The sequence below is a fragment of the Saccopteryx leptura genome, chromosome 12, assembly GCF_036850995.1.
Source record: "Saccopteryx leptura isolate mSacLep1 chromosome 12, mSacLep1_pri_phased_curated, whole genome shotgun sequence".
In the NCBI taxonomy this organism is placed as follows: Eukaryota; Metazoa; Chordata; class Mammalia; order Chiroptera; family Emballonuridae; genus Saccopteryx; species Saccopteryx leptura.
The window spans coordinates 30,081,626-30,102,065 of record NC_089514.1 but is presented as its reverse complement, the minus strand read 5'-3'; the positions used below and the strand labels follow the sequence as shown (position 1 = coordinate 30,102,065).

Here is a 20,440-nt window from a genome sequence, read left to right as displayed (position 1 = left end):
GTGCCGGGTGGATCCCGGTCGGGTGCATGCGGGAGTCTGTCTGACTGTCTCTCCCCGTTTCCAGCTTCAGAAAAATGGAAAAAATAAAAATAAAAATAAAAATTAAAAAAAAAAAAAAAAAAAGAGCTGGCTATTTAAAAAGATCAAAGAAATCAACAAACTATTGGCAAAACTCACTAAGAAAAAAGAGGAAGGACTAATATAAACAAAATCTGAACTAAAAGAAGAGAAATTACCCCAGACATGATAAATATACACAGGTTCATAGTAGAATATTATATGCCACCAAATTCAACAACCTAGAGGAAATGGATAAATTCCTAGAACTATACAATTTCCTAGACTGAGTGATGAAGTAGTGGAAAACCTAAATAGTCCTATAAGCAGGAAGGAAATAAAAACAACTATCAAAAACCTCCTAAAAAACAAAAGTTCAGGACCAGATGGCTATACTAGTGAATTCTACCAAACATTCAAAGAAGATTTGGTACCTATTCTCCTCAAAGTCTTCCAAAAATTAGAAGAGGAAGCAATACTTCCCAACACATTTTATGAGGCCAACATAACTCTCATACTAAAACCTGGCAAGGACAAGAGAAAAAAAAGGAAACTACAGACCAATATTTTTAATGAATACAGATGTAAAAATCCTCAACAAAATACTAGCAAATTGAATACAACAATACATTAAAAATATAATACATCATGATCAAGTGGGATTCATTCCAGGAGCACAAGAACAGTTCAATATATGGAAATTGATTAATATATCAAAACAAAAAACAAAAATCATATGATCCTATTAACAGATGTAGAAAAGGCATTCAATAAGATACAACATCCCTTTATGTTTAAAACACTCAGTAAAATAGGTATAGAAAGAAAGTACCTCAACATAATAAAGGCCATATATGACAAACCATCAGCTAATAACCTATCAAATGGTGAAAAAATGAAGGCTTTTCTTCTAAAATCAGGAACAAGACAAGGCTGTCCACTCTCTCCACTCTTATTCAACATAGTTCTGGAATTTTTAGCCAGAGCAATCAGGCAAGAGAAAGAAATAAAAGGCATCCATATTGGGAAGGAAGAATAAAGGTATAACTTTTTTTTTTTTTTTTTTTTTTTTTTTTTTTCATTTTTCTGAAGCTGGAAACAGGGAGAGACAGTCAGACAGACTCCCGCATGCGCCCGACCAGGATCCACCCGGCACGCCCACCAGGGGCGACGCTCTGCCCACCAGGGGGCGATGCTCTGCCCATCCTGGGCGTCGCCATATTGCGACCAGAGCCACTCCAGCGCCTGGGGCAGAGGCCAAGGAGCCATCCCCAGCGCCCGGGCCATCTTTGCTCCAATGGAGCCTTGGCTGCGGGAGGGGAAGAGAGAGACAGAGAGGAAAGCACGGCGGAGGGGTGGAGAAGCAAATGGGTGCTTCTCCTGTGTGCCCTGGCCGGCAATCGAAACCGGGTCCTCCGCACGCTAGGCTGACGCTCTACCGCTGAGCCAACCGGCCAGGGCTAAGGTATAACTTTTTGCAGATGACATGATCCTTTATATAAAAAAACCCAAGGACTCCACCAAAAAACTGTTAGAAACAATAAACGAATACAGTAAAGTCTCAGGATACAAAATCAATATACAAAAGTCTACTGCTTTCCTAAATGCCAACAATGAAGCTTCAAAAAATGAACTAAATAAAAACAATTCTCTTTACAATTGCAACAAGAAAAATAAAATACCTAGGAATAAACTTAACAAAGAATGTGAATGACTTATATAGTGAAAACTATAAAACATTAAAGAAATTTAAAAAGACACAATGAAATGAAAAAATACTCCATTTTCATGGATTGGAAGAATCAACATAGTTAAAATGGCCACATTACCCAAAGCAATATACAAATTTAATGCAATCCTCATCAAAATCCCAATGTTGTTTTTTAAAGAAATAGAAAAGATTACCGGTTTGTATAAAACCACAGAAAAAACCTGAATAGCCAAAGCAATCCTGAGGGAAAAAAAAATGAAACTGGAGGTATCACACAACCCTGACTTCAAATTATACTATAGAACCACAATAATCAAAACAGAATGGTATTGACCTAAAAACAGACATACAGACCAATGGAATAGAATCGAGGCCAGAAATAAAACCACATATCAATGGACAAATCATCTTCAACAAAGAAGCCAAAAACACACAATGGCGAAAAGAAAGCCTCTTCAATAAATGGTGCTGGGAAAATTGGAAAGCCACATGAAAAGAATGAAAGTTGACTACAGTTTGTCCCCCTGCACAAAAATTGATTTAAAATGGATTAAAGACCTAAATATAAGATCTGAAACAATAAATTACATAGAAGAAAACATAGGCATTAAATTCAAGGACCTTGGCCGTAAAGAACAATTCATGAATTTGACCCCAAAGGCAAGCAAAGTACAGTAAAGGCAAAAGTATATAAATGGGACTACATCAAACTAAATAGTTTCTGCACAGCAAAAGAAACTGACAACAAAACAAATAGGCAGCCAACTAAATGGGAGATGATATTTGCAAACAATAACTCTAATAAGGGGTTAATATCCAAAATATGCAAAAAAACTTACAAAGCTCAACAACAAACAAGCAAACAATCCAATTAAAAAATAGATAGAGGACCTGAACAGACACATCTCCCAAGAGGACATACAAATGGCCAAAAGATATATGAAAAAGATGCTGATCTTTACTAGCTATTCAAGAAATGCATATCAAAACTACAATGAGATACCACCTCACATCTGTTTGATTGGCTATTATCAACAAGACAGGTAATAACAAATGTTGGAGAGGCTGTGGAGAAAAAGAAACCCTCATTCATTGTTGGTAGGAATGCAAATTACATAGTACAGCCATTATGGAAGAAAGTATGGTGGTTCCTCAAAAAATTAAGAACAGAACTACCATACGACCCAGTAATTCCTCTACTGGGTATCTACCCCCAAAAGCTCGAAAACATTGATACATAAAGACACATGCACTCCCATCTTCATCGCAGCATTATTCAGTGGCCGACATGGAAACAACCAAAGTGTCCCTTGATAGAGGATTGGATAAAGAAGACCTGGTACATATATACAATGGAATACTACTCAGCCACAAGAAATGATGACATAGTGACATTATGACAACACAGATGGACCTTGAGAACATTATACTGAGTGAAATAAGTAAATTTTAAAAAGCTAAGAACTGTATGATTTCACACAAAGGTGAGATATAAAACTGATACTCGTAGACATAGACAAAAGTGAAATGGTTACAGGGCAGAGGGGAATGCAGGAAGGGGGATGGATGGAAAGGGGGTGGAGGGAAGGGTGTAAAGAGGGACAAATACAAGGTGTCAGTAAATGATTTGACTTTGGGTGATGGGTATACAACATAATCAACAGTTCAAATGCTATAGAAATGTTTACCTGAAACCTATGTACTCTTATTGATCATTATCAACCTGTTAAATTTAATTTTCTAAAAAAAAAAAATAACATATGCATATGAACAAAACATCTTGCCTCAAGAGTTGGAAAAGGCTTGAGTGATTTATTCAATAAAGGTTTTTAAACATAATCGTGGGATTTATATTTTTTTAAATAACTGAAATAGGAGAGCAGAAAAAATGGTTTGGGGAATACCGCATTTCCTCATGTATAAGACACACATTTTCCCCAAAAAAACTTGGGGTCTAAAAACTGGGTGCATCTTATACAGTGGTTGTAGATTCTTTTACTTGCATTTCCTGCTTTTTCATGCTTTTTTTTTTTAGATCATATTTGAAGACAATGATTTGTCATCAGACACAGAGAGGACAAGCTAATGGATGGGAGTTTTGACAGTGATGAGGTGTTGTATGAATTTTATGATGAATAAAACTTGAGTTCAATAACTTTATGTAATACTTTTTTTTTTCAAATTTCGAGCCCCCAAATTAAGGTGTCTTATACATAGGATTGTCTTATACATGGGGAAATATGGTAAATAGCATAGGGAGATGAGTTAGGAGTTAAGAAAAGACTGAATAATAGTGGAGATGTAAGGATAGAGCTGAGGTAAACCCTCAAGACAGTCCTTGGGGATTGTGTGAGTGTGAAGAGTGGAAGGAAGGAAAGCAAGAGACATGAATATTTGTAATTTTGAAGACTGAGTATAAGAAAAAACCCACAGTACTTGTATCACTTTTTGTGTGAGTCAGCAAACTAGGGGCCATGAGCCAAATATAACCCACCACCTGTTTTTGTATGATTTACAAGTTAAAAATAGTTTAGCCTGACCAGGCGGTGGCACAGTGGATAGAACGTCGGACTGGGATGTGGAGGACCCAGGTTCAAGACCCCGAGGTTGCCAGCTTGAGCGTGGGCTCATCTGGTTTGAGCAAAGCTCACCAGCTTGGACCCAAGGTCGCTGGCTCGAGCAAGGGGTTACTCGGTCTGCTGTAGACCCACAGTCAAGGCACATATGAGAAAGCAATCAATGAACAACTAAGGTGTCGCAATGAAAAACTGATGATTGATGTTTCTCATCTCTCTCTGTTCCTGTCTGTCTGTCCCTATCTATCCCTCTCTCTGACTCTCTGTCTCTGTAAAAAAAAAAAAAAGTTTATACATTTTTAAATGGTTGAAAAATAACCAAAATTAACATTCCATTCTAAGTTAAAATCATATCAAATTCAAGTTTGCAGCCAGAAGTAGTTTTACTGGAACAGAGCCATGCACTATCTTGTACAATAACGGCAGTTGAATAGTGTGGCAGAGACTATATGGTCCACAAAGTCTAAAATATGATATGGCCCGTTAGAGAAAGTCTGCCCTCCCCTGATCTAAACTACCAATCTTATTACAAAAGGCATTTGTTGTAGTAATATAATGTTATAGTAATTAAATATATAGAAATATAAAAACATATGGAAGATATATAAAAGTAATTAAGATATAATATTAAAATTAATTAAGGAAATTAAATGAAGTTATGCCGTCTGGATAGGAATTACTATAGTGTGTGCAGATGTGATAAACAGACTGACTTTCCAGCAGGGCCCAGTTAGCGTGTGTGTATGTGTGTGTGTGTGTGTGTGTGTGTGTGTGTGTGTGTGTGTGTGTGTGTGTGGTTATACATAGATAAGAAGTGGCTTGATGTCATAACTCTGTAGGTTAACATGAACAAGAAGCTTCCCTAGGAACATCTTAAAAGTGACTTTATGTGACATTTCAGTAGATTAACATAAAAAGGGCTCCCTGCCAGGAACTCTCAAAAGGGGGTTTGAGGTGATAATCCTGTAGATTGAGACCTGTTAGAAGGCATTGACCAGAAAAGGTACTAAAGCTGAGGGGCCCCCTGCTGAGGTAGTCACCCAGACTCCAACGTGAACATGGACTGTCTCCAGGCTGCTCTGAGCTATGACCAAAGACAGCTGAGAAGAGCACGCTGACGGGGTCCCCTTACGCTGTACCCAGGCACGCCAAAAGGATTTGTGAGTAATAAACTGCCTATGATTCTTGCAACTAACTTGTGTGTCAGTCTCGTGTTTTTCCTCCAGTGGCAGTTGATGTCGACACTAATAAGTAGAATCTTCATAGCTGCCTCAAGAGTAGTCTTAAAGAGGCTGCCAGTCCTGCTGATAAGCAGGAGTGTCCCACTGTGTGGGGAAGTCGAATCAGGGACGCCTGATCGACATAGAGCTTGGGCTCTATTGGGACAGCATTGGATAACTGATTTTGCTAAAAAAAAAAAGAGCACCCAGGGTCTGGAGCAATGCAGTTCTAACACATCCTACACTTTTTCTGGTTTGGTATTCCCCTGATGGCTAGTCCAGCTGCCTTTAAACACAATGGCCCAATAAGTTGGGCTACGGTGACATTTTCCTTTCCTGTTCAATTAAGACTGTATTTTTCTGTGTTTCCTGTTTATTTTATTAGTTAAGCTCTTAGAGGTTTGGAGGTGCCTTCATTCTTTCTGTGCGTATGATCTTTTCCCTCAGGACTGGGGGTAGTAGATACAGTCAGTGCCCTCCCACATCTTTCAGACTTTTTGGTGTGTTCCGGATGACTTTCAACTGCCAGTATCTGCCTCTTGTTGCCTGGGGAATTTAAAAAAAAAAAAAAAAAAACCACAATAGGCCTCTCTACCTAAGATTCAGGCAAGTGAAAAGAGCAAAGGAATTCACAGTCCTAGGAGTATCCCTCCACCAATAACTCTTGGGTGTTGGTACATAAATATCCTAGCTGCCTCATCCCTTGTGCATGCATTTTGCATCATTTTCAAGAAGGTCTTTGTGGGATTAAACTCCAGTTTCCCACTCTGGTAGCTCACTTAATATTACCTCTGACTTGTGGGAATCAGCAAACTAGGGGCCATTGAGTCAAATCTAACCCTCCACATGTTTTTGTATGACCTACAACTATTCAGCTGCCATTATTGTACAAGGTAGTGCATGGCTTCATTCTAGTAAAACTTTACTTTATGGATGCAAACTTGAATTTCATATGATTTTAACTTAGAATGGAATATTAATCCCTGGTGGGTTTTGTTAGGTTTAAGTTCAGGGTTCCTTTAAATCCAGAACCCCTTTAAAACTCAAATCCCCCTCACCCAACTTCCCAGTAGGGCTCAAGACAGAACATTCTCATCCCCCTCTGTGAGGCTGTAGTTCATTTGCTTGCAATTCTCTCTCTTAATGGCTTCCTGGCCTTTACTTTGAAATGTAGCAAAAAGTTTACTTTGCAGGACTGTCAGGAAAACCTTACATTGGGGAGGAACCTTATAATTAGGGGATTTTAAATCACAAGAGTTGTTTGTGAAACCTAGCCACAGACCCAGAGGCGCCAGGTCCCAGGTGTTCTTGGGAGATTCCTGACCTCTTGGCTATCTTTAAGATTTACCAAGGATACCAGAAAGGACCACCCTGATTAGGCCTGTGCTACATCAGAAAGAACTTGTTTCTGCAGCTGAATTCCCTTCCTACTGCTCATCAAGTCAGTGACCAAAGCCACAAAGTCAGTGACCATGCTGAGTGGGTCACTGAGCATGTCCAGGTGTACCAACCCCATGCCAGCAAATGCCTGCAGCAACCCCTATACCTAACGCTCCCTCTAGCAGCTCCGGGCTGACATCCTTTGTTGGTCTCAACCCACCTGCATCCAGGTACTTTTAAAATAAACTTTCCTTTTGGGACACACTAGCCTCTTGTTTTTGGTTTGGCCCACAGTTTCTGCCTTTCAATTTTTTAACCACTTAAAAATGTATAAACTATTTTTAACTTGTGGGTCATACAAAAACAAGTTGCTCTTTCCTCCCTATTTCACTTCTTCAATTTATATCAGTTTTCCTGAAATTTCTAAATAACCTGTGTGTACTGGAATTCTGTCTCAGTCTCTGCTTCTACGAAAATCCAAACTAAACAAAGGGAACTAAAATCACCCTGCCTGTTGCCCTTTGACTCTCATCACCTGGGGGGAAGTTGTACTTGGAATACATACAGAATCCCTGGAAATTTCAACTGTTTCAACAGGGTCAAGATGGGTACTGGCAAGGAGTAAGTTTGTGCTCTTCCCCAGGTAGATCAAGGAATAAACCCTTGTACTAATAATAAAACCAACTTTCCCTAGGTCTTTATTTGTGTTGTTTGGGAGATGGTTCCCTGCTATCTGAAGTTCTAGCTCATGTTGCCTCAGTTGAGACCCAAATGTACAGTTGCCTAATGGACATCACCTGGTGGTAGTCCGTACATCAATCTTGTGTGTATGTGTGCGCGTGCGCACACACACGCATGTGCATGCTTAGAAATATTCTCTTCCATGCCCTTTATGGAATGCCCCACATCCAGCTGGTCCCCGAGTCCTGTGCTATGGTCAGAGGTATCTCTGCATCAATGAGGCTCCTGATATCATCCTCTATTTCCTAACTGATCTTTTCCTATGCCATCTGGCTTTCCACACTGCTGTCAAAATGATTATTCAGTAAAGAAAATTAATCAAATTCTGCTTATTTGCTTCAAAACCTCTTTGATTCCATCTTGCCTGCAGAATAAATTTCACCCTTCTTGCTATGCCGCCATGACCCTTAACATTTGGGCCAGACTCCCTAGAAGTTATCCATTTCTCACACATTTATGAGTGATTATTTTTCAGATGAATATAGATGCTGTTGAGATGAAAAAAATACAAACTCATTTCAAAGCTTTACTGAATTTATACTGTTTTTTTTTCATGTATTTTCAATTAATAAAATAAAAAAATAGTACAGATACCATGTGGAGTTGAAATTTTCTGATATTAAAAAAGAGATTTTCATACTTTCAAAGTTGGGAGCCAACTAGATTTATATAATTTTTTTTTTTTTTTTTGACAGAGACAGAGATAGAGTCAAAGAGAGGGACAGATAGGGACAGACAAACAGGAAGGGAGAGAGACAAGAAGCATCAATTCTTCAATGTGGCACCTTAGTTGTTCACTGATTGTTTTTTCATATGTGCTTGACCAGGGGGCTACAGCAGAGCAAGTGACCCCTTGCTCAAACCAGCAACCTTGGGCTCAAGCCAACAACTTGGGCTTCAGGCCAGCAACCTTGGGGTCATGTCTATGATCTCACACTCAAGCCAGCGACCCCACACTTAAGCCCGTGACCCCACACTCAAGCTGGTCAGCCCACGTTCAAGCCAGGTAAGCCCGTGCTCAGATGGGCAACCTTGGTGTTTTGAACCATGTCCCAGTCCGATGCTCTATCCACTGCCACCGCCTAGTTAGGCATAGATTTATATAATTTTTAAGTCCACTTTCAACTCAATTTAAGTAACTTTTTAAAGGTAGAGACATTCCATGAACTGTAGATATTGAGAACAATGATGTATTTGGGATGAAAAATTTAAGTTTCATTTTGTATTAGTGTACACATGTGTGTATACAGTATGGGTGACAGTGGGTGGTAGGAAGGGGATTAGACCAGGTCTTATATACATGGGGCAGGGTGGTTATGCTTTGTTTTCATTAATTCAGTTTAAACAACTCTGGCTCTTTTGGTAGACTTTAATATAGGAACTGGAATAAAGGCACCTCAATATAACAGTACAATTTACAGTAAAATTTAGGCTTTCAAAATGTCCTGTCATGAAAAGGAGGACAGAAACAGTTTTCCACCCTACGGAAGCCACCAACTTCAGGCAGCATCACCAGGACACCATCTTGTATTGGATGGTCTCCCAATAAAGAGTAAAGAGGCAGTAACGGGAGAAAGTGAACTCTGGATTCAGAGGGATCTGGTTCAAATCGTGGGAACACTATTTCTTGGTAACTGTGATCTTGAACAAGTCATTTCTTTAAATCTCAACTTTTTCATCTATAACATGAGTAACAGATATGTTGTACAATAATATGATGACTTTAAGTGAAACTAAGCTGTTCTTGTGGGTATTATATTTTTTTCTCTTTCCCTATTATTATTACCAAAATGACCATGCTCCCAAATACCTCGTATATGTTCAACGCTTCAAACTTTGTGTCTGAAAGGATCCCTAGAGCTTATTTAGAACATATTACTTAGTTTTCAGATTCGGAAACCAAGAGGTCATGTGGGCTCTCTGTCATAATGTCATGGAGTGGTCATATTTGGAATAGCTGCAAAAGCAAATGGGGCGGGGATAAGATTATGAGAGTGGCTAAAAACAACAACAACAAACTATTGCTGTTCATGTGTGCTTCCAAATCTAGTGGACAGGGTGTCTAGTGACACCACATCCTTAATGAATCTCATCTCAACAGCACTTCTTGACCTCTACCTTAAACTGAGTACTTCCTGTCCCCTGCCTTAGACCAGTCAATCTAAGGGTGAAGGTTAAATTTTAGGTGTCAACTTGGCTAGGCCATGGTGCCCCATTGTTTGGTCAAACTCTAATCTAGACACTATTGCGAAGGGATTTTGTAGAGGTGGTTCATTTCTACAACCTCTTGACTTTAAGTAAACACATTATCCCTGACAAAGGTGGGCTTCATTCAATTAGCTGAAGACCTTAAAAGCAAAAACTGAGGTCTCCTGTAAAAGAAAGAATTCTGCATCAAGACTGTGACAGAAATCCTGCCTGAGATTCCAGCATGTTAAACTGCCCTACAAATTTCAAACTCGTTAGACTCCACATATTCACATGAGCTAATTCTTTAAAGTAAATCTCTTTAAATATGTATATAGTATAAGCTTCTATTGGTTCTGTTTCTCTAGGGAACTCTAACTGTCACAGGTGTGCTCCGCCATTCCTAGTCTCAAACGCCCCTGAAAAATATGGCTATGGCCTTCATTTTAGCCAGTTCCTTAGCCACATTCAACCTAATTTTGAATTTGACCTAACCGGCCCCCTAGCCTTTTACCTCCAGCTGCCAAATATAGTCCCATAATCATCTGTCTGCCCAGTGTGCTCCTTTGAACACTTTTAAAACAGGTAGCTGATTACATGGCTCGGGTACCTTTCCAGCCCCCATGGAGCATGCCTAAAGCAAACTGCCACCTTCCTTCACACATAACACAATTCACCCCCAAACTACACTTTCCCCTCTACCAGCCCCCAGAACCCCATTCCTCCTGGACCCACTGGCATAATCCCATGTGTAGTGAACTTTCTGGCATATGGTGATGCTCAAGAAAAATCTAATGAAGGAAAGGTGGTCACTCAGCAAGCTCAGGAGTTCTGAAAGGAATTCTGGGAAACCTTCTGGTGGGCCAAGAAAAGTATCAAGTCCATCTACCAAGTGGCGGACCACTGGCTTCTCCGAGGATGCTAGACATACTGTCAGAGTCAACTCCTCCTCACCTGAGTATACTCATTGGAATGCAGGCCTAGGTTCACCTCCAGACAAACCATCTCTGCCAAAGGGAGGAGGGTCTTGGATGGGAGGAGCTAAATGGCCAAACACAGTCATATCTTGTCTTGGCAGTCACCCTACCTACCTCCCATCCCCTTCTTCTACCCTCCTATCATCTACCATGCCTTTGGTTTATATACTCAAGTAGCCTGGCTTTTACCTCATCTTTGGCTATTCCTCTCCACCCAGCTTCATGCTTTTGAGAACTCTCATATTGAGATTTTGGATTCTGGAATCAGAGAGAGTCGTTTTTGGAATCCTGGGTCTATCACCTACAAGCTGGATGACAGGCCTCGATTCCTTTGAAGTGTAGAAAAGAAAGGCTCTTAACATAAATAATTTTTTTTGGGGGGGGGGGCAAAATTTACTTTCTTTAAAACAAAGAGATAAGCAGAACTTACTTTTCCTGAAAGTAAGTTACTCCCTATTGGCCTGGAGGCCGGTCTCTCAGACTGTGACCTTGGACTGGCTCTGAAGTAGCAGGTGTTCTCAGAATGTTTCTCCCTGAATTAACCCTATAGATAAGCATTGTAAGAAAGCTTGTTTCACTGCTTTGTTTTACTGCTATGCTTTCTCTCCTCCCCATTCCTCAGTATGTAATTTTCCCCATAAAAAGCCCCAAACTGTGTTCAGAGTCTCGTTGATTTGAATGACTTAGGTTTCCATGCGGTCCGTGTAGCCAGCAAATGAAAGACTCCTAATTTCTTAATTTGGCTAAGTGATTGATTGTGTGGCAAGATTTTCTTGCTGTTCCTATATAACACCTTCACCTGCCAAGTAGAAGCCATATAACAACTTCCAGGACTGGCTTGGGGTTCAGAAGTAACCAGAGAATGGTTGAGATCGAGCAGACAAAGAATTTGGCACACAGTAGGAATTTTAAAGTGTCCATTATTATTATTACTATTATTGGACAAAATTTAGTATTTGAAATCCAGACACCACCACAATAAAAACCAAAAAATCTTTACACCTGGGCAACAATCCTCTGCCACCCGTCCAGACCAGAGAACCGGAGCAGGAGACTCCCCACTAGTCCCTTAAGTTTCCCACAAACTTAAGAAGGGGAATGTCAAGGACTATGAACACTTTTTTATTTTGAAATTGTAATTGGCTTAGCCACTTCCAGTCTTCAAGCTCACCTCTTCAGTATGTGAAAGGAGATGCCTCGTCAGCCTTCCCTGGTGGTGGCTCACAAAGATAACGTTTTGATGAAAGCTCTGGACAAAACTGAATGAACTCCTGTGGTTCTCAGCTCTAACTGCACACTATAAGAAACATCTGTGCAGCCTCAGAAAACATTCTCAGGTTTGGTGTCCAATGAAGAGTCCTGCTTCAATTATGAAAAATAGACGCAGGCTGGGGCCAGGGGACTGCAGACAGCCCCAGCTGCTCTCAGCTCGCCCCCCTGCGCCTCCGTGACCCCGCCCTGTCTGGATATGCTAGTGCAGATTGGACATTATCTCACTCCCGTGGGGTCCTGCAGGGCTTCAAAGGGGTGGAGCCTCCGCTGCCCCTAGGCAGATGCTACCTCAGGCCAGAACCTGGGAAGCAATGGGGATGAGAAGGAGGGAGTTGTGTGTAGAATGGAAGAACGAGCGGAGAAGCAGGGAGAGGGCAGGAAGTGAACTGTGTCTCTGCCCCTGACTATTAGAAAAGAAATGTGACCAAATAGCAGCGGGGTTGCCACAGAGAACAAAAAGCTTCGTCCCAGCTATTCAGAGATTGCCTGGCATTAAAAAAAATGTTGCTTCTGCTTTTGTTTGTATCCCTTTGGAGAAAATTATTGCCTAGTATTGTTACTTTCCTCTGCATCTTATTCCTGTCCCCACGCTGTGACTGTACATTATTTGGTTATTTGTCTTCCTAGTCTCAGATCTGGTAGCATGATACAATGGTTACCTGACAAATTTGTAGCCCCTCCAATTTGTGTTGAATTAACACACGGTGAGCGGATAGACTGGCCTCCCCACACCGTGCTGTGTGTGGACTTCAGGTGCCCTTCTATTCTGTCCTCAGGCAAAACACAGCCTTCCTTCCTCTGGGTGTGCAGCAGTTAATCCAGACTAACTTGTCCTGCAGACCCCCACTGAGTCTGCGTCTCCACCAGGCTCTGAGCACCTCAGGAAAAGGGACTGATTACTCTCCAGCTCCCTGCATGGCACTGGCATTGAGAAGGCTCTTAAATGTTTGCAACAGGCAAGCCAACTTTCTATCTCTATGTTACTTGACAGGCATTTGATTTCTTCCTCACTAGGAGTGAAATCAGTGCTAGAAAGGGAAAAACACAGGGTCCTGGTCACACCGTCCTTTCTGATATAACTGCAGACAAACTGTAAGACCCCTTTGAGTTTCCGTATCTGTGAACCCAGCAGGCTAAACCAGCTGTCCGAGTTTGAAGCACTGAAGACACAGAAGGGTCAGAGATTGAAGCACTAAGGACAGAGAAGGAATGTGGAAGTGTGACACTGTAGTAAAGCGAATGAGCCTGTATAGATTCCCTGCAGATCACCTTTACTTCGTGTAAACCTCACTGTAACTCAGAACTGTGTATTTACTCCCACTTGAAGAATGAAAAATAGTCTCAGAGCTTTGATTTGCCCGAGGTCAGAGTGTGCCTAGGATTTCAACCCCAATCTTTTTGAACCCACAGCCCATGGTCTCTAACTTCCACGCTGGTTCTCCAGTGCAAGACTGACCACACAAGACAATGTCCTGCATGCGGGCACTGCTGAAGACCCAGTGGCTTGCTTAGAAGAAGAAATCATTTTTATCCTCCCTTTATCACCGGTCATGATGTAACAGTGGATTCCGTCTGATCTTTTTCGTCTGATTTTTGCTTAACTCATCTTGGCTTGTAAAACAATAACTGGCCCACCCGGCCCCTAGATGTTTGCCCAGGCTCCTTGAAGAAGCCGCAGGCATCCGGTGTTTGATTAGGGGCTTATCGGAAAGGCAAGGCCGCAAGCATCTGAGGCAATCAATTGTTGCATTCGCCGGGTAAAATAGACACTGGAGACGTTTAGAAAGTTTAAACAAAGTTTTATAGAAAAGTGAGCTCAGGTGACGGTCACCAGTCACACCCAGCACCTACAATTTGGGGGTTTTTATAGCGTAGCAAGCAAGCAAGCGGTTCATACAGAAGTGAATTTTGCGTTTAGTACTTGGCTCCCCCAAATTAAATTTTAGTCAGATGTGCCTTAGTAACCAGTCATACAGTTGAAAGCCCCCAGCTGGAAAAGTCCCTATCTATCCTCCAGGATTGGGTTGCACTAATTATCCTGGGAGTTTTACGACTTTCCTATCTCAAGGACTCATCTATTCCTAGCCATCCTGGGAGTCTAACACCTTCCTTACCTCAAGGACCGGGAATAGATTATGTCACATCAATCACCCTGAGAACTGTTACAACTCCCCTCCTTGAAATTAAGCAGATGTTTGCCCATCAATTACCCTGAGAACTGTTACAACTCCTCTCCCTGAAAATAGGTATAAAACTTGCCTGCTGAAGGGGCTCGGGGCTCTTGGCCATTTCCTTGCCTTGGGCCCGCTCGCGAGTGTAATAAACTTTTCTTTGTTTTACTCTGAGTCTAGAATTCTGTTGGTGTGTCCTCAGTCAACATTTGGAGGTTCCACCGAGATCCCGCACGAGACGCACGCCTGATGCTTGGTAAGTGAAACTGGCGGTGGCTGTCAGGCAGGGACGTGAGTCCCTCCTGGCTGCGACCGACAGACGTGTCAGGGGGTCGCAGGCCACGACTCCGGGGGACGCCCTGGAGTGTGAGGACGACCAAGGACGCTTGGAAGTCCATCTGCTGTCTCAGACAGAATCTGTAGATTTGTTGCCAGTTTCCAACCGAGCTCGTAGGTCCGGACCGTTAGATTTATTTTTAGTTTTATTTTGCCGTTCGCGGCGCAGCCGGCTTTGTCTGTTTGTTTTTGTCAGTGTCTTATTTGTTGCCTTCTTTCTGTCTTTTTATCTCTTTGAAATTAAAATGGGACAAGGAGCTTCCACCCCACTGTCCCTGACTCTGTCTCATTGGTCTGAGGTTAATGCCCGAGCTCATAATCTGTCTCTTCTTGTTAAGAAGCGCAAGTGGCAAACTTTCTGTACCTCCGAGTGGCCCACCTTAGGAGTAGGTTGGCCGACCACTGGAACCTTCCACAAAGACACCATAAAGGCGGTTAAAGCAGTCGTCTTCAGTCCAGGACCTCATGGCAGTCCGGATCAGCAGCCTTATATTTGGGTTTGGGAATACCTGGCCGACGACCCTCCTCCTTGGATCCAGCCTTTCCTTCCTCCCCCTGCACCCTCCCTCCCAACAACCCTCTCCACCACTCCGGGCCCTCCCAGACCTGCTCCAACTCATCCAGACCTCTGCTCTATGCTTCCACTCAAACCTTCGGAGCCAACGACGCCTACTTCATCCCTGTATCCTCCCCTTCCCTCCTCTGTTCTCCCTGAATCTCAAACTGACCTTATTCTTCTTGATTCGGGACTCCCGCCTCCCTATCCCAGGGATGTCCCTGCCGGTGCTGCTGGTTCCCAGCCTGAGGCCCCACATCAGAACGAACGGGGACCATCAGGAGAGGGTCCAGCCCAAGGTACCCGGAGCCGGAGAGCACAAACCTCGGATGACGTGGCCGTCACCCTGCCCCTTCGGCCTTTCGGACCCCCTGTCCCTGACGGTCAAGGGGGAGACATGCTGGCACTTCAGTATTGGCCCTTCTCCTCCTCAGACCTATATAATTGGAAAAACAATAATCCACCTTTTTCAGAGGACCCTGTCAAACTTACTGACCTTCTCGAGTCTCTTATGTTTTCCCATCAGCCCACTTGGGATGACTGCCAGCAGCTCTTAGGTATCCTCTTCACCTCCGAAGAAAGAGAACGAATTCTCCTCGAGGCCAGGAAATTGGTTCCTGGACCTGATGGTCGTCCTACTCAACTCCCCAACCTTATAAATGAGGCTTTTCCCCTGAGGCGGCCTAACTGGGACCCTAATGCACCTGAAGGTAGGCGGCAACTCTTACTCTATCGCCAGACTCTGATGATGGGTCTCCGAGCGGCGGCGAGACACCCCACTAATTTGGCTAAGGTAAGAGAAATAATTCAAGGGTCAGAGGAATCCCCATCCAGATTCCTAGAGAGACTAATGGAAGCCTATAGGAGGTACACCCCTTTCGACCCTGAGTCTGAAGATCAGAAAGGGGCACTGGCTATGGCTTTTATAGGACAGTCAGCTACTGATATTCGGAGGAAACTCCAGAGGATGGATGGGTTACAGGACATGGCTCTGAGAGATTTAGTCAAGGAAGCTGAGAAAGTGTTCTATAAAAGAGAGACAGCAGAGGAAAAGGAGCAAAGATTAGAAAAAGAACGTGAGGAGCAGGAAAATAAGCGAGATAAACGGAGAAATAAAGAGTTAACAAAGATTTTGGCTACCGTAGTAGGGAAACAAGATAGAAAAGGAAAGCATAGTACCTCGGGCCCAAACCAAAAACCAAAATTAGGACCTAACCAGTGTGCCTACTGTAAAGAAGAAGGACACTGGGTGAGGGATTGCCCTAAGAAGAACAAAAAGAAGACTGAGGAAATCCTTGCCCTAGGAGATTAGGGGCGTCAGAGTTCGGACCCCCTCCCCGAACTCAGGGTAACATTCAATGTGGAGGGGACACCAATCGACTTTGAGGTGGATACAGGAGCGGTTTACTCCGCCTTGCAGAACCCGCTGGGCCCCCTCTCAAACAAAAAATCCCTGGTTCAGGGGGCAAATGGATGCCAGCATAGGTCATGGACAACTAAAAGGACAATGGACCTGGGGAGGGGAAAAGTACAGCACTCCTTTCTGGTCATACCAGAATACCCTGCCCCGCTGCTGGGGAGGGATTTGCTTACCAAGTTAGGGGCAAGTATTGACTTCAAGCCCCAGGGACCAGAAGTAAGATTCAGTAACCCTCTTGTCAGTCAGCCTATTGTGACCATGCTGACCTTGTCTGCTGAAGATGAGTATAAACTGTATGAGACCCCTGCCCCCGGACCCCATTCAACAGAGGACAGGTGGCTTCAGAGCTTCCCAGAGGCCTGGGCAGAAACGGCAGGGCCAGGATTAGCAGTACAAAGGCCTCCGGTGGTAGTATACCTAAAGCCCTCTGCCACCCCCGTAAGGGTCAAACAATACTACATGAGTAAAGAGGCCCGAGAAGGCATTAGACCTCACATCCAGAGGCTACTAGGACAGGAGATCCTGAGGCCTTGTCAATCAGAATGGAACACCCCCCTGCTACCGGTAAAGAAACCAGGGACAGGGGACTATAGACCAGTCCAGGATTTGAGAGAGGTTAACAGTCGAGTAATGGACATACATCCAACGGTCCCAAACCCTTACAACCTCCTCAGTACCCTCAGTCCTGACAGGAAGTGGTATACAGTACTGGACCTGAAAGATGCCTTCTTCTGCTTGCGCCTGCATGAGGACAGCCAACCCCTGTTTGCTTTCGAATGGACGGACCCTGAGAATGGACTCAGTGGACAGCTCACCTGGACGCGGCTACCCCAGGGCTTCAAGAACTCTCCCACCATCTTTGACGAAGCGCTGCACCAGGACTTGAGTGCCTACCGAGCCTCCACCCCTGAGGTAACTCTGTTGCAGTATGTTGATGATCTATTACTTGCAGCCGCCACCAGAGAGCAGTGCAAACAAGGAACTGAAAAACTGCTTGCCGAACTGGCCAAACTGGGATACCGGGCATTCGCCAAAAAGGCCCAGATCTGCCAACCCGAAGTCACCTTCCTGGGCTACTCTCTCCGAGACGGTAAGAGATGGCTAACTGAGGCGAGGAAAAAGACTGTTACTCAAATCCCGCCTCCGAAAAATCGGAAGGGCCTCAGGGAGTTCTTGGGCACAGCAGGTTTTTGTAGACTATGAATACCCAGCTTTGCCGCACTAGCCGCCCCTCTGTACCCCTTGTTAAAGGATGGAACTGAATATACCTGGGGAGATGAACAGCAAAAGGCCTTTGACCAAATCAAGAGGGCACTGTTGTCAGCCCCGGCCTTGGCACTCCCCAACATAGAGAAGCCTTTCACTCTCTATGTAGACGAGAAGGAAGGGATAGCTAAAGGAGTATTGACTCAGTCTCTGGGACCCTGGAAACGGCCAGTAGCCTATCTTTCTAAGAGGTTAGATGCAGTCGCAAAAGGGTGGCCGGGGTGCCTACGGGTGATTGCCGCTGTGGCCCTCCTAGTCAAAGACGCTGACAAACTGACTCTGGGCCAGAAATTGACTGTTGTCGCCCCCCATGCCCTGGAAAGCATAATAAGACAACCTCCAGACTGCTGGTTAACTAATGCCCGCATTACTCATTACCAAAGCCTCCTGTTAGATAAAGACAGGATCACCTTTGGCTCTCCAACTGTTTTGAACCCAGCCACCCTGCTACCCAGGGAGGAGGGGGGAACTGTCCATCATCAGTGCAGGGATATCCTAGCCGAGGAAGCTGGGATCCGGAAAGACTTGCGGGACACACCATTGCCACAATCTGACTTAATTTGGTATACTGATGGAAGCAGTTTTTTGTATGAAGGAGAACGCCGAGCTGGGGCTGCAGTGGTAGACAAGGAAAAAGTAATCTGGTCAGAGAGACTTGCCCCAGGAACCTCAGCTCAAAAGGCAGAACTAATAGCTCTAACAAAGGCCTTGGAACTAGCTAGTGGTAAACGGGCCACCGTCTACACGGACAGCAGGTACGCATTTGCTACTGCACATGTGCATGGGGCAATTTACAAAGAAAGGGGCCTGCTTACATCAGCAGGCAAAGACATTAAACACAAACAAGAAATCCTAGCCCTCTTAGATGCTATCATGCTCCCACGGGAGCTAGCCATTGTCCATTGCCCTGGGCACCAGAAAGGGCAAGACCCAGTAGCAAAAGGCAACAGGAGGGCGGATGAAGAGGCTCGAGCGGTAGCCATGAGGACTGCCTCCAACATCCTCACTATAGAAGCAGAGCCATCCCCCACCCTGACCCACTTAGAGGAACCTGAGGATGTTCGGAAGTTCCTCCAGATGGCCCACCATCTTACCCACCTTGGGACTGACAAACTGGTACAACTGCTTCAAGATGATAAAACATTGACTACCCCCGAGAAGAGGCAAATAGCAAAGGAAATAGTCAAAGCTTGTAAGGCCTGCCAAATGGTGAATGCCTACCCAACAAAAGGAACCAGTGGAACCCGTCTCCGAGGCACCAGACCAGGCCAATATTGGGAAGTAGACTTCACTGAGGTAAAACCTGCCAAGTATGGACTAAGGTATCTCTTAGTTTTTGTAGACACCTTTTCAGGATGGGTAGAAGCCTTCCCTACCAAGCATGAGACGGCGGCGGTGGTAATTAAGAAAATTATGGAAGAAATCTTTCCTAGATTTGGCCTTCCAAAGGTAATAGGGTCTGATAACGGACCGGCGTTTGTGGCCCAGGTAAGCCAGGGGGTAGCCAAAATATTGGGGATTGATTGGAAACTACATTGTGCTTATAGACCCCAAAGTTCAGGACAGGTAGAGAGAATGAATAGAACAATTAAAGAGACCTTAACTAAATTAGTCATAGAGACTGGCCATAGAGATTGGGTAATGCTCCTACCATATGCTCTTTTCCGGGCTCGGAATACCCCTTCTGCTAAAACTAACCTAACCTCCTTTGAAATACTTTTTGGAACCCCTCCGCCTATTCGAGATTTATCCCCCTCTGACTTAAATATCCCAAATACCCCTTTGTCCATTAGGTTACAGGCCCTGACCAGAGTACAACATTGCCTATGGAAGCAGTTGTCTGACCTTTACCAGCCGGCAGGAGACGGGACCCCACATCACTACCAAGTCGGGGACTTCGTCTACGTCCGGAGACACCAACACCGGACCCTCGAACCCCACTGGAAAGGACCCTACCAAGTCCTCCTCATCACACCCACTGCTGTAAAGGTCGATGGCATCGCTGATGGATCCATATTTCACACCTCAAGCCTGCTCCTGCTCCTGATGACCAGTAGACAGTGGAGAAAACAGATAATCCCCTCAAGCTGCGTGTCCGCCGCCGCAACAAATCCCCACCAACCGACCCGGCAGACATGGCAGGTGATATCGGGGACCAGTGACATAGTATGGGAAGTGACTTCCAATGACTATCCCCCCTGGACTTGGTGGCCGTCCCTGTATCCAGACCTTTGTCAACTCGCAGCGGGGTTAAAAACTTGGGATATTCCTACTGTTGACCCAAGTGACCCACCTCCCTGCAAATCTGGCCAATGCCCGTGTGGGGGAAATGGACCTACAGGACGGGGGTTTGGGTGTGCGGATCCGAAGCTAAGGGCAGCCACTAGAAGGACTGATTTCTATGTTTGTCCTCGCGATGGTCGGAATCGGAAGGTTGCTTGGGACTGTGGGGGTTTAGGGGACTTCTATTGCAAGGCATGGGGATGTGAAACTACTGGAACAACTTATTGGAGACCTACCTCCTCCAGGGATGTTATTACTGTAACTCGAGCCACCTGGGGAAATACCCC

The 20,440-nt window shown here is 44.2% G+C and overlaps 1 protein-coding gene across 1 annotated transcript; it reads left to right on the top strand.

Moving 5' to 3' along the window:
* The first annotated feature begins 14,873 nt into the window (after positions 1–14,873).
* LOC136383995 (retrovirus-related Pol polyprotein from transposon opus) lies at positions 14,874–20,208 on the top strand. Its single transcript, XM_066354000.1, is given in 2 exon segments — positions 14,874–19,872; positions 19,875–20,208. Coding segments are annotated over 2 exon segments (5,157 nt in total). The 3' UTR covers positions 20,033–20,208.
* Positions 20,209–20,440: the final 232 nt, after the last annotated feature.